The sequence below is a fragment of the Ruditapes philippinarum genome, unplaced genomic scaffold (genome assembly GCF_026571515.1).
Source record: "Ruditapes philippinarum isolate M1 unplaced genomic scaffold, ASM2657151v2 ctg11013_1_1_1_1, whole genome shotgun sequence".
NCBI lineage: Eukaryota > Metazoa > Mollusca > Bivalvia > Venerida > Veneridae > Ruditapes > Ruditapes philippinarum.
Window position 1 is genome coordinate 89,369 of NW_026862604.1, and position 15,378 is coordinate 104,746.

The 15,378-nt window shown below is 34.7% G+C and overlaps 2 protein-coding genes across 2 annotated transcripts; one reads left to right on the forward strand and one right to left on the reverse strand.

The window, feature by feature from the left end:
• The first annotated feature begins 8,989 nt into the window (after nucleotides 1-8,989).
• On the forward strand, nucleotides 8,990-11,119 carry LOC132719543 (transcription intermediary factor 1-alpha-like). Its single transcript, XM_060703319.1, has 2 exons — nucleotides 8,990-10,681; nucleotides 11,090-11,119. Exons 1-2 carry the CDS (start codon nucleotides 8,990-8,992, stop codon nucleotides 11,117-11,119), a joined length of 1,722 nt encoding a protein of 573 aa, XP_060559302.1.
• On the reverse strand, nucleotides 11,075-13,917 carry LOC132719549 (cell division cycle protein 20 homolog; the record flags this gene model as incomplete). The annotated part of the gene is given in 3 exon segments (XM_060703328.1): nucleotides 11,075-12,119; nucleotides 12,691-12,808; nucleotides 13,792-13,917. Coding segments are annotated over 3 exon segments (432 nt in total), but the record flags the coding sequence as incomplete, so codon positions are not given.
• Between the last annotated feature and the right edge of the window lie 1,461 nt (nucleotides 13,918-15,378).

Genomic DNA, 15,378 nt, shown 5'->3' on the forward strand with positions numbered 1-15,378 from the left:
ACTTACCGCTTTGAACAAGTATGTCTTTATGGCCTGATGTGTGTTTAGAACCTAAAGTTATTGTTTATAGTTGCTTGATGTTTTTGGAGTGCAAGGTTCTTGTACTTCTATTTTATTTACATTATATTAATAATTCACTGGTAAAAAAAAATAGTCTTTGAGAAATCGTCCGGCTATATAACATGAAGTGTGGGCTCGAGCTCTAAAATAATTCTGTGACTGATGTAAGATGGTGTAAAGATCGTGTTTATTATGTGTCAGCAGTGTGTTATCTGGTGAAATAATAATGCATTCGCATGTAATAATGATATGGAGGAGGATTTAGAGCATATAACCCGAGAGCTGCACACCGGTTATACAGCGTGTATTCTTTGAAAACTGTAGAAAATCATTACGAAAGAATCAGGCATCTCACAAAAGCCGACAGATCGACTATTATCTCGATTTGTTACTAATCGGACTTATTATCAAGAAACACCATAAGAATTCTTATCCATAGCTAATTTTAAATCTTAAAATTGAAGGAAGATCGTTCTGCGTGACGATAAACGGAGATGAAAATGACCTCAACGGCTTGGTTAATAGAATTTGAATTGCGAATAAACAAGAGGAATAAAGAAGAGAAGAACGAAACTGATCATGATCCAATGTGATAATACAAGGCTTGACTCAATATACACACATTAGTCTCTATTAAGTGCAGTATTGGATAATGAAAATTTAAGGGATTATATTACAGACGATAATATAACAGCTACAGCTAAACCTTATACTTTTAAAAGTGGGTGGGCGGTGAATGTTTGTTTTTTCGTAGGAAGTGCAAACAAGTAATACAGTCAAATTACTTATCGGTACTTGTCTGATAAAATAGTGTGTGATTTGATGTTTGTGATTAAAAAAGACTATATCTATGCATTTTGATTAAATAACTCGTTTGATTATGAGTTAGTTTCATATCATTCCATGTGCCTTCCACTCATCAGGTCAATCGCAAACGTGATTGGACCAAAAGTCTTGTGTATCTGTCTCGCCTTCTAATTAACGTTGTAGAGCCATACGTTATATTGGATATGAGATCAAAATTCGAAGTGCACACAAATATCATATTTCGAATAACAAAGTGGTGCTAGACTGCGATTGATTCGCACGATTGTATCTCTGTTTTTTAGACTTCATAGAAGCTAAGCTCAATCAAACGGAGTCTGCAAACGTATTTTAATTATTCGAGACTCAAACTGGTTTGTAGATCAGTGGAGCTATAATTCTATGGTGAGAAAATGTTGCTCCGTTTTATCCTCATTGTCTTATTTTAATATAGAATTTATGATAGATATTATACCCACTCTCTGACTAGGCAACCAGAAAGTGATCTGCGTGCTTCACATGATAGTGTGCTCGTAATTTTCTGATATTCTAATAATATCTTCGTCTGCTCTCATTGTTGTGTTTAAAATGATTTTGCTCACAGAGTTACAGAAATAATTATAATAAGTTCAATTGTATGTCGTAGATTAATTAAAATTTTCCATTGGAACTGATAAAATAAGATAATAAGTATACTCATGCATTTATAGAAGATTAGATGACGATTTAGTCTATTAACATAAACAGAATATCTGCTCTTCGATATTATACTCATATTCGTTCACGCTAGTCGTCTCTATACTAGGACTAACAGATCTTCAAATGATCAACAGACAGTATAAGCATAGTATGTTATACCTCTCACATATTTCTTGAGGTTGGCACATTAGTAGTGCACAATCAATTTACCTGATGATTATGTGAAAGCAGAAATTAGCAATATAGATTTTGAACTTCCATAGAGAATAACTATAGTAATTAAATCATTTGTATATGGTATCTGATGATCATTACTTCTCTGTAAATAATAGTATGGTATAATTGTACTCACAATAATATATGTACTCAATATCCTTTTTTTTTAATCGGTATTATACAGTTATTTAATTTTGCTGCCTATTAAATATCCGATAATCATTGTATGTGTTTGATGTAGCTATTACCTGAAGTTATGAGACGGTATACAGAATGTGGCACGAACTAATATAGGACAATGTACTTGATACTCTAGTAGTGCTCCTGTCTCACAGTGATTGAACAAGGTGATCTCCGATTAAACATGGTGTAATTGACTAACTCGCTTTACGTCCCAAGATATGACTGATCTGTGTTTAAATATAGGTCCTTGATCTGAAGCCTGATAAGCTCAGTTATTGGTGGTTACTAAGTTGCATTGCGCAGCAGGATACTACATGTGGCACTGCGGTTTTATAAATCTCAGATTTTGCCACCTAGGTCAGATTGCTTGCCATCAATCGCAGCGTACATCAATATCCCTGGGTCATCGATTTGGTAGATGTGAGAGGATTAGAAGTAAGTAACAAAGACCGGTACAGTGCTTGTGTGAACTGGGGTGGAAATGCCAGTATCCATATTGATTACTACCTGAACTTGTAAAAAAAGATAAAGACTTCTTGGAAAAACATCAACACATTTCATTGTTGTCATAATGTGTTACTTTCTGTTCATGAAAACAAGTAAATTTTTCACCGTTTGGAAACTATCTTTACATAATTGACAAACAATTTTTATAAACGTTTTGAAAGTATTTCCAATTAAGTAGATTTAATTTTCAGAAGAATCAAATGTCTGATGCAAACAGAAATTTTTTTGGAAAAACAGTAATGGCTATTGTTTCAAATATTATTGTTTAGTTATACTTTTAAATAATTGATACAAATGTTTTATTAAATTAAGAAGGCATTATAAATAAAAGACACGTCTTAAAGAGAAAAGAAAATGCCAAACAAAGACTTTGATTTAAGACTTTATTATTGTTACATACATGTATATTACATTGTTAAATATATATTGCATATCTATTTATAAATGTTGCGACATTTTATTCAGTGCCTTATTACCTGTAATACTCGTAGCTTTTATTTTTGATGAAGGACAACAAAAGATTTACAGAAGCATTACCTTTCAAGGTAGAGAATTTTGTGAGATACAGGAACTTCCAAATGGCAGCTGATTTTGGGAGAAGTCATGACCTGATTCAGTTCTTATAAATCATTTAAATCAAACACCTCGCAGTGGTTACTTCCCCTAATCTTGAACAGTATTATGCCGAAGAATAAGGGGAGACTAACTGCATGGTGATTGCTATAAATTTTTTAACCGCTTCACAATATCCCATATCTAACAACATAATGGCAATCAATTAGAGGATATGAATGGAGGTAGATCAATATTGAATTTTTTGTACGAGTCAAATAAAATCATATTATGCAAGCCTCTTAGCGAGTATAATATTTCTCATATTTCAACGATTTCATATTTACGTCAATTAACCAAATACTCTAGAAAAATTACTTCTACGCTCAATGTAGTTCAATTAATTTTATCAATTCCTTTTGTTATTGGCATGTTAGAATTGAATATATGTTAATTCTTCATAACATTTATACATCATAATATAATATGCACGTCGTTTCGTTTTAAATGCTTATAATTAATCAGTCAGGCGCCTAATCAACTTCATTATCAAAATTCCTAAACCTTTAATAAGTCGAACGTTACATTGTTAGGATCACAATAACATTTGACCTCTTAATGAGCTCTGTAATTCGATACTCACATTGTCGTAAATTAGCAGCATCATCTCTCGACGCATAGTGGAGTGAGGATATTTTGATAGCCATAAAAGATTAAAGTTCTCGTACCATTAAACACTAAAAATTGTTTTATTACGGTAGCTACAGAAGAGTCGTTTGGTTTGCTATGGTGGTTATTAAACGTGATAAATTTGTCTAGTATATGAATAACAAAATGAGCATTTATACACGCAGGAATATTGTATAAATATTAATTTATAAATAGTCCATGCCTCATGGGCTGAATATCGAATGCCAACTTCGTGTTAATCAAACCTGATCTCAGGGCATTCAGATCAAGGAGAAGTGTGTATACATAGGTGAGATGTGCCGCAAAACATCCGTTTTGATACCCAGGGCCAAAATATTGACTTGCACATCCAAGGCTGACCTTGACCTTTGACCCTGTGAGTGACACAAAGTCTGATGATGAACATTGTGCCTACAAAACTAAATTTATGTTTTATTTGAAATGCACGAAAAGTTCTGACATGCACAGTTTGGACTTACGCCAACACAGACAAAACATTTTACCCAGCCATTTTTGAAAAATCCTTCTGACCACTAAGTGATTATTAATTCAAAGCATTAACAAGATACATGAAGACAAATTTTTGATATTTTTTTACTTGGCCTCTTTGGATCTTGACCTTCATTGCAAGACAAACTCATCTTACAATTGAAAAACGTTCTTCTAAGTTATATTAAAAAATATATCATGTATATAGAAATAATTTACTCACGAAATGAATGTTTTCATTTGCTACTTTGACATTTGATCCTGAAGTAAGACTTCGGACCATTGCCACAGACACCTAAATTTTTCGTGCGACCTACACCACACTATGAAACATATGTCCAATTATATGAAAATTCCCGCACGAGTAGACGTTATACTCCGGACAAGGGTTTTGCACCGACTACCCATGTTGTGACTTGACCTTTAAGCGTGCGGACACGTGTTGGTTGCGATTTGGCCTCACCACCCTATTATGTGAAATTATATCAAACTCTTTTTGTTAATCCTTTAAAGATATGAGCCAAGATATAGACCGGACAAATAAATTATATGGCAGGACAGAACTGACGGGGCATATACCATTCAAAGTAAATGTGGCAGCTTAGTCGACCTGACCACAACGGGCTCAACATTTTAAAATCCTCTGGACCACTAAGCATAATACTTCAAACTCATAAGCAAGATACAATGCCAACGACAAATTTTGATTATTTTTATTTGACTTTTGACCTTCTTGTGACTTGAACCTACATTTTGCGCGAAAGAAAAAACTCAACTTCAACATGAGAACGTTGACTGGACTTTGACACAGGCAACAAAACAATATTTGGAGAACATTGCTTACCAAGTTGTATATTAAAAATCCAGCCACGGCATGCTAGGAAGTTACGCTCCGGGCGCTTCTTTTGCGCTGAATCCCAAGTGTGAATTACCTAGCGGGCGGACCTGGATTTTGTGTGTGATAACATCATCCTACATGGTAAACATGTGTTGCAATTCTATTTGTAACCCCTCAAAGAATGAGCAAGACAGATTAAAACAGATAAACTTTGAATCGAACAAAACAGAACATCATATATTTTTAACCATGCAAAATTTTCGTTTTGAAAATATGAGTTGTATTTCCTTTGAATTGTGCCTATACATTTTTTTGTGAAAACCAACTAATCATGGTAGAATGAATGTGAACATTTTAGTAGAAAAATATCAATTCACAATTAATATCAAAATAGAGGACGGGTGACTATACGCTTTATTTTAGTTGCCGATATAAACTCAACGGAAGATGACTTGGAAAGTTTCAGTCTGATGTAATTCATATGTAAAACATAAACAAGATGAACAGAATAAGCATCAGTTCAGCATGATATCTTCTTGTAATTAAGGTGGTTACCTGAATTTGATGAAAGAGAAATTAAGTCTAAATCATAAAAATTCTTATGTTGTCTTGATAACTTCAAATGTTAAAATACAAAACAAAACAACAGAAAACATAACATCAGCAACCTTTAATTGTATAACCTGTAACAAGACGATACTAATGTGTAATTGTGAGGATTAGACTAAGCCCGTCTCACACAAAACACGGTTGGACACACGATTCCCATACGGTATACTCGGTTATACACGGGTTGACTGGTACGAGTTTTGAGCTCCAACCGTGCTTGTGGTTTAGTTGGCACGAATTAGACTCGAATAAAGCACAAGTATGTACGAATTGAGCACGGATATACTCGGTCAAGCAAGGTTAGAACACGATTTGCATACGAATACATACGACTGTTGTACGGTTCCAAGTACGGTCTTGTACGGTCTGGTACGATTAAACACGACTTTTACTCGATTTACTCGACTTTTACAGGGTTTAACATAGGGTCCCGCCGACTTATGATCGAGTGAGGCTCGAAATATCACACATTTGTTGTATGTTTTGATATAAATTAACCCATTTTGATGACTTGGCTTTCATTAATTTCGAAAATTTCAACGAAGAACACTTATATATATAGATCATTATATATGCTGCACGTTTGTAACGTCGCTTTTCATTGGATAATCGTGACGTTTATATATTTTTTATAAACACGGCTGTTGTCGATTTATAAACAAATCTCGCTTTATTCCTCTAAAAATGATGCTTCCTGTATTATAAATTCGTTATAAAGATTGTTGAAAAGGTTATATGGCCGTATATAATCAGCTATTTGCAATATAACCCTCGCCTAGCGGCTCGGTAATATTTACAAAAAGCCGTTAATATAGGGCCATATAACCTGTCAACAATCTTTATAACTAATATTAACATCAATACATGAATAAAAAGTGAAGCAATGTAAAATGAATGTGTCTTTTTGTCTGTTGTGTAGCGGTTGCTGGAGGGTCCACCGAGCTGGCATTGGAGTCTGAATCCCTAGGAGACACGGTTATTGCCGGTTGGTCCTCTAGCTTATCAGGGTCAATAAGTTGGAGTGGTCGGTGGGCCTGGATGGCTCTTCTTGTATTCCTTCTATGCGTCCAAAACTTCTTCTTTGGATACATTCTAGTGTGATGCAGCAAGCACTCTTGGTAGGAGGGCAGCAGCTAGTTGCGTTTTTTGTACAGTTCTTGCTGACGTAGAGGCCTTGTTAGACCGTACGAGGCCGTGTGAGACCCTGTATACCCGTACTTTACCGTGTCGGCCATGTATGTTTCGTATATGAACCGTATTGGTCGTATGGCGATCGTATGAAACCGTGTGTGCACTCGTTTGAATCTTGTGACATTCGGGTGTTAATCGGGTGTTGCATGTAGGACTTGGGGACGGTCTCGAACGATTCCATACGATTTATATACGACCTTGATACGGTTGGGCTCACTCGTGGAGTGAAGTTCACATACGGCTGTATATACGGTCTCATACGGTCTCACACGGTCTCTTACGGTCTTGTACGGTCGCTTATACGGTCATACACGGACATGGCATCCGTACCAGTTTTTTAAAAGTTTTAAAAATCATACACGGCTTACACGGATACACTCGAATGGCCCGAGTGTAACTCGGATAACGCTACGGTTAGTTCGGTTGTATGTACGGTTTACACGGGTGGCCAACCGTGTAAGCCGTGTGTCCTGTGTGAGATGGGCTTAAAGTATACTCGTATCACTATTTCATTTCCAGGTGGCATGTGTCATTCAGCATATATTTTGTAAGATATTAGGGATAGGTAAGTTTCTATGTCAATGAAAATAAAACAATTTACACAACCGAAATGACGCAATTACAATAACAACACCCAGCTCAACTGAACGTGAAATTTGATGATCCGTTTAAAAATGTAGCATAATTAGGTCTACTGTAAATCACTTTATGTTCGTGTTATCTTTATTTCGCGAAAACCCCATTTCCGAATTATTTCGAGTAATTGAAATGTCATGGTACTTTTCATTTCAAAGAGGAAGTATTTTGTTAAACGAATATTCACATTGTGTTGGGTATAGTTAGATATTCACTGAAACATTCAATAAGTTACTAAATAGACATGAACATGTATATACAAATAAAGTTTTGAAAGAAATATCCAATTTTAAATATTAGGCTTTTACACAAACATATTGTGCATAACAGTTAATAATTCACAGCTAAACGTTTGAAAATTTACCACCCTTTATACTACTATTAATCCGTCATTATTATATAAGAGTTAAAACCCGTGACCAGGGAATGTAAATAACGTCAGTTCTGATTAAATAAATAAAAATGAGTTATCTCTGTTGTTTTTATATACAATATATAATAATTGTATTTGAAGAATTTGATCATATGACAAACTTTGATCATATGACAAACAGGAAATAGGCACATTAACATGCAGGTAAGATGTCTTACATTTTATTATGTTACTTACTAATATGTTTCTCTTCTTGTTAATTATTTGAAATTATTCTTTAACAACCATTCGCTTTGAAGAAAGTAAGACTTTATTTCTTACACAAGTATTTAATGATTACTTGACCAGTCACCTTAATCGTTTCCCATAGACAAGGAACAATGAAGTGAGTTTCAACAACAACTTTTTGATGGTTATTAACTTCATTGCATATATATACCAATGGGCTACATGTTTCTTGTGCGAAGTCCGTAGTGTTTGTTATTTTTAAGAAAAGGCCATAAGTCTTGACGTAGAAATTTCATTTGTATATCTGAATGTAAAGAAAGTATAAAAAATGTATGGTGGTTGTGAAACGGACAGATTTGGGCTTTTTATATTTATAACTTTATTCAGACAATATATATTGACCCCGTTAAGCAGCCCTTAAACTCATTGAATTATCAGATAAACTCACATCCTAACGTATAGTGATATTCGTTTATAACTTTGATATCATTATCTTCGTATCAGTTGTTACATACATGTATAATTACATTCTGAATGTTCATAGTATACATTGGTTTTAAAAAGTTGTGTTTCACTATTTTATATGTAATATCTTGGACATAAAATATTTAAACAAAAGTGCGAAATTTTTATTCCAATAACAAAGACCATAATGGCTTAATTCCTTACAAAAGCGTAGATCCAAAATGCTTAAAGGTAATATGTATTAATTAAATTCTGTATTGATAATTATATTTAAGACTAAAACTTTTCATAATGATTAAAAGTATTTATACATTAAAACTCAACCATACCATGCACAAACCGTTTATTTTAATATTTTTTTCATTCTTGTTTACAGCAAACAAAACGTGTATCATCAAATAATGTACAGTAGATTGAACAGTTATCTATAAAAAAAACAACATATTGACATGGAGGTCCCTGGTCGAACACAAGACGCCTCACCTGATGATAGGATGAGAATGTCTTTTAGTGGAGACGAAACGGTATTTTGTCAACCATGTAGTAGTGACGGCGATACAATGGTTGCCACAGGATACTGTCAAAATTGTAACGAGTGTTTATGTGCAGTTTGTCTAAAAGTCCACCGCAAGCAAGCCGTGTCAAGGAATCATATTATTCTGGATGGTGACAATATGCCTAAAGTAACACTTCCGGTTGTAACCCAAAATGCTTGCTCCGATATATGTACCAAACACGAAAATGAAATAGTTAAATATTTCTGCATCTCACATGATGCGGTGGGTTGTGGAGATTGTATGATCATTGACCACAAGTCCTGTAAAATTGATCGTATACAAGATATATCTACAGAATATTTCAATGGCACTGAACACCATAATATTCTTAAGAAGGTAGAGGCGTTTGTTAAAGAAATTGATGAAATAAAAAGGGGGCTACAAGCCAGCGAAGGAAACGTGAGACAAGCCTATACACAAGCAATTAAAGATGTCAAAGCATTCAAGAAAGAACTCGTCGATTATCTTAACAAGGCAGAAAGTGAAATGCTTGAAATGATAAACGAAAGGAAAAAGAAGAATGAGATGCTGATACAGGAACTACAGCAAGCAGAAAGTCGTATTGGTAGAAATATTAGAGAAATACAGACGAAATTACAGCTACAGGTAAACCAAGCGAATGAGTTGTTTGTTGAGGCAAAACAAGTTAAGGCAAAACTTAACTCCATTAATGAAAATCTAAATAGGTTGAAAAAAGACATCAGTATTGATGAATATACGTTTCAACGTTCTTCTTCCATGGAGCAAATGGTCAAGTCTTGTGTACCGCTCGGTGACATAGTTGATGGATCAAAGCAAAAGATCGAACACATGGCATCAAAACACGATTGTCTTGTTTCTGGCAAAGAAGTAGCAGATCACACTGGTTTAGACAGGAAGAGAATTTCTGAAATGGATGCTTATTTTGATTGCGAGATTAATATTAAAATACAAGATGATGCTAACGACTGCTATATTATAGATTGTGCATTAATTTGCCCAAGTCAGATTATAGTAATTGATGGGAACAATAAATGTGTTAAATTAGTTGATGTCAGTAACAAAAAAGTTTCAAAGTACAATCTTAAGCATTGTCCCACTGGTGTAGCAGTATTAAATCCCAATCTGGTCGCTGTGACGTTTCCTGATGATAAGAAGATACAATTTTTCACAATAACAACAGGTAATAATATCATTGAAAGTCACATGATTAACGTTCATACAGGTTTTCATAAAATTGCAATCCATGAAGATAAGATTATTGGTATAACCAACAAGAGTGTTGATATTATGAACATGAAGGGACAACTGATAAAATCTCTATCTCATCCAAATATAGCACTGTTAACGGATATTGCTGTCGTACCAAGTTCACATATGTTTTATGTCAGTCATTGTTCATTGGGGTATGATGTTCTTTTAAAATTCGATGTTTATGGTAATCTGGTAGCAACATACGAGGACAACGATCCGGTAGATGCGAGAGGATTAGAAGTAACAAGAGACGGTACAGTGCTAGTGTGTAACTGGGCTGGAGATGGGAGTATTCTTATGATTACTCCTGACTGTAAAAAGATCAAAGAACTCTTGAAGAAGGATGGACATGTTAGTTATCCATGGTGTGCTACTGTCTGTAATGAAACAAACAAACTTTTTGTTGGAAACAGTATTTATTACCTTGACAAGAAGTTAAAAAACGTACTGAAAGTTTTTCATTTGAGGTAGATATTTATTTCATATGAACTCAAATGTCTGATGTAAAACAGAAATTGAGAAACAGTAATATCTATGTTCAAAATATTATTTTTAAGTGGATACATTAAATAATTGATACAAATGTTTTATGAATAATAAGGCACGATCATAAAATGACATTGTCTTAAGAAAGACAGAACAAAAAACAAAAAGAAAATATATTAAAGAATTTATTATCGTTACATACATGTATATACATTGTTACATAAATAGTGCATATCTGTATATAATGTTGGACATGTGTTTTTATTATTTCAGTATTTATTGCATTATTTACCAGGTAAGTAATCATAACCTTTTATGTGATAGATAAGACAAAATGTGCGCTTCAATAATAAATTCAGATCTGCATATGATAGAACAATATCCTTCTTATATAGGCCAAGGATAATTAACATTTCAGTGATGTCTTAAATATTACTTTGTATTCCTACAAAACTGCTTGTACTCCCTGCTGGTCTTTTGCTTGCTCTACCTCATGAAGAAAGAAAAGAATTTCAAACTATTCTTTCAAAATATTAGGAGAAACAATCCAATTCTGAAGTACATTATGTGTAAATCCAATGTAGTAAATAGTATAAAACCTTGTTATTTCAAAAGTATTTAAAAAAACGACCCTGAAAATATTACTAAATTTCAAAGTAATAATTAGAAATAACTTAGTAATACAATTTTTAAAAGACAATATATTTATATCTGAATCAAATTTGAGTTTAATGAACTTTTTAATAAACTAGAGTATTGATAAAATATTCCGTGGCAGATAAGAGGATATGTTTACAAAAAAGCACTTATTTCAAACCAAGTGTGTCGCATAGCACTTAAAGCTTTAAACATAGCAAAATATTTCACTATGCACTGAAATGTTTGACTAAATCAAATCACTAGTGAAGTTCTGACAACTTTTTTCCTAAGACAAAATATTTGAGAAGCCCTTAATTTGGCCAAATCAAATGTTTCTTTTAGCACTGACAGTTAAGTCCAAATTTTATGGACAGTTACAATGTATCTACTTTGTTATACCGGCACTATTGATCATGTGTTTCACAAAGCATTTTTTGTTTTATCTACATAAATCGTTTGAACCACAGAATCTGGTTTTATCTGATATGTGATGCCTTGAGAAGAACATGCTCCGTTTTCTGTATGCCTGGTTTTGAAGAAATACTCTTCTTAGTTTTATCACTAGCAAAGCAATTCCAGATACGTATTGTTTCATCAGCAGCAGCACTTGCAACCATAGTGTTATCTGGTGACATTGCTAGGTTAAGGACACGAGCCTTATGACCTGAAAGAAAAACCATGAAAATTAAATATTCAGGTTGTGTTTGTACTTTGTTTGATCCGCTAAAGAAGACTTCCTCTTAAGTCATAGAAACGAAAAAAAATTGTAAGATAAAATAAGACTTGTGCATTAGTAAAACACGAATAAGAAAATAGAGAATGAAGCAACAGTGAAATTTGTTCTACCTCAAACTATGAACTTGTTAGGTCACGGATGAGGATTACAACCACATGTTTCAATAATTGCACCAAATTCTGATAATCTGCATAATATCCATACTGCAACCTATCTAATTTCATGTTTCATAAAGATAATCCAAGAACTTTATGAATTATCACCGGATTCAGTCTTTGAGGTCTGGGTGAAAAAAGACAGACTGAGGACAAACCTATTGTCCCCACCAGTAAGGGAACCAGTTTTGTTTATTTGATTTTACGCCTTTTCCCAACAGTATTTCAGTCATATAGGCGGGTTGTTCCCTAACCATTGTTCCTGGAGAGTTACACCAGTACCACACTACCTTCCTCCGCTAGGGAACCAGTAAACTAATAAAAAAATTACAAAAACAGCATACCTTCAAGATCAGTAACTTTTGTGAGATCTGGATATTTCCAGATGGACAGCTGATTTTGTGAGAAGCCATGTCCTGATATCAATTCTTTATACTCCTTTGACCATAAAATAGCACATACCTAAAATTTCAATGTACATATATAACAACAATTCTATCTTTAAAAAATGATTTCAAGCTATTTCATAACTATTGGTGTTAAAGTTTTCAACATGATTATCTTAAGGTAATTAATTAAAGAATATAATCATTAAGTAATAATTAACAAATCATGTTGTTGGTTTAAATGATCAAAATAAAACTGTCACATGTTTAATATACATGTACACGTACAAGAGTGAGCATCACTGATCACATTTTGTATGTTATTGGGTTTTACGTCACACTGACACAGTATAAGTCATTTGGCGACGTTCCAGCTTTACTGGTGGAGGAAGACCTAAGGTGCCCTTCCGTGCATTATATCAGGCACCAACAGGCACCTGAGTAGAACCATCGACGTTCCATAAGCTAGCTGGATAAATTCCTCACATGAAGGATCCAAGTCCCTGTCGGGATACAAACCCACAGCCGTGAAGTCAATGACCTTAACCACTCGGCCACGGACGCCCCTCACTGATCACATGTATTGTCTGATGATACCCAATTCTATAGTTGTATTGAGTAGTGATTTGTTGGAAATTTAAATGCCCGTATGGATATTTGAATGTTTTCTATAATATGAAGAAAGAAACAAATACCCAAAAATCATGAATGGGCCAAAACACCTTTTTAATTCATGGGCCTTAACTCAGCCAAAAATCATTTTATTGAAAAACTTTGAATATGCACACATAGTTGTCATACTGATCAGTCAAGTAAAATTTCATTAAAGCTGCTTAAAAGAAATTGCAGCTGTAGGTTTTGAGAAGTAGTCAGTATTTTGAAGCAGGTGATGCTAAAATCATTAAATGGTCAAAATGCCTTTTTTATTCAAGGGCCATAACTTAGCCAAAATTATTCAACCGAAAACACCAGCACTTGAGGTACTGATTAATCCAGTAGAATTTCATTCAAATTGTGTAAGTAGTAGTTTGAAAAACATTTTTCATTTTTGATTCATACCTGAGATTTAGCATCAACAGAGGACAAATTGCTTCCAGTGTTCACATTCCATATCCTAATGTGCCTGTCAGCAGTGCCTCCACCACTAGCAAGAATGTTTGGTTGCCATGGACACCAAGAAAGAGCCTGAAATGTAAATTAGAGGGTTTTTTACTATGGCATATAAAATGAATTTATTTCAGGCACTGTTGCAAAATAAACACAAATATAGAAATGTCTAAATTAAAGTTACGAAAATTTTGTTTTTAGAGAGATTCTTAACAATTAATCTAAAGGTACATGAATCATGCCTAGGTCACAAATAAAACGGGCGCCGTCCGATTAAACAATTTTTATAAAATCGGCAGATTTTTTGATGTCGTGGGCGCCGGGCGATTTTAAATCTGATACCTTGCGTGGTCATGAATGAAACAGTCGTCGGGCGATTTTTTGCCGAGTGGATTTTACAGAAAGAATTGAACGGATCAGGCGGTCGCCGCCCGATGTCCGTACGGCGCCTGTGCGATTTAAAAGTGAATCGGACGGTTGCGCGGGCATTTAATGAACAATCTAGATAGAATCAGCCTGTTGTAATTATGCCAGCAAAGAAGTCAGCTGCCAAAGCCGAAGGGGAAGGCCAGGAGTTCGTCCGTGTTGTTTGACAACGAGTCACCAAAGGCCAGTATCCGAAAGGCCGTGTAGAAAGGCGAAAATCACATGCAATCAGAACATTCGCATGACATTGAAAGAAAAAAAATCATGTTTACTAGTAATTTCCAAAAGAAAAATTCACAAAATATATTTTTGAGGCAATTACAACTTCTTTCAAGCTGAAATTACAACAAACACAAGTAGCCGGTCCGGTCGGATGACAAAACGATGACGCGCCGGTGGCTGTACATGATCGTGCCCAGGTTACCTCCGGCGTAATACGTTTACTACTTGTCTTATTCAGGCCCGGGCGGGGCCGGCCGATTATCCGCCGGCCTTTTAAATCGGGTGGCCTGTTTAGTAGAAAAAACCGCTCGATAAATTTATCCTAGTGACCCAGAAAATTAATGGACCGCGGCCGGGCCATTAGCATTTTTTAAGTAATTAACTTAAAACTCGAAGGCGCCCCCCCCGATGAGCAAAATTTTAGCTGCTGCCCTTCCGTGGTCTTTCCGCGGCCGTTTGCGATTTTTTGAGGGAAACAGGACGCGGGCCCCGAGGGCATATTTTCTTAAATTTGTGACCTAGGTATAAAGAGGCCCGTTTTTCTTTCTTCAATCTTTGGTGACTTGTTTTTTTACAAAGAAAAATCAAACCATATACTGATCCTCTCAAAAGTCAGCAAATGTTTAAAGGATTTACACATATAATATGATGTAACATCCACAGTCACAAGGTATGTTTTTGTAAAACATGTTCGCCCTAACGGCAGCCAATTAGTCATGTGACAGTGGTCAGGTTAATGTGACTGATTTTTGAACCAAGTTTAACCAAAAATGCAATAGGGTTAAATCTACTGGCCATGGACTACTCATAGGTTATTGTGACGCGTAAAAAGGCTGTGTGCAGCAATTGTATGACAAAAGTTATCAAAATCTTACCAAAATAATATATGTA

Coding starts and splice junctions, on each gene's coding strand:
- LOC132719543 (XM_060703319.1), top strand. CDS start 8,990: ATGGAGGTCCCTGGTCGAACACAAGACGCCTCACCTGATGATAGGATG. Junction 10,682..11,089: donor TCTTGAAGAAGGATGGACAT/GTTAGTTATCCA, acceptor TTATTATTTCAG/TATTTATTGCATTATTTACC.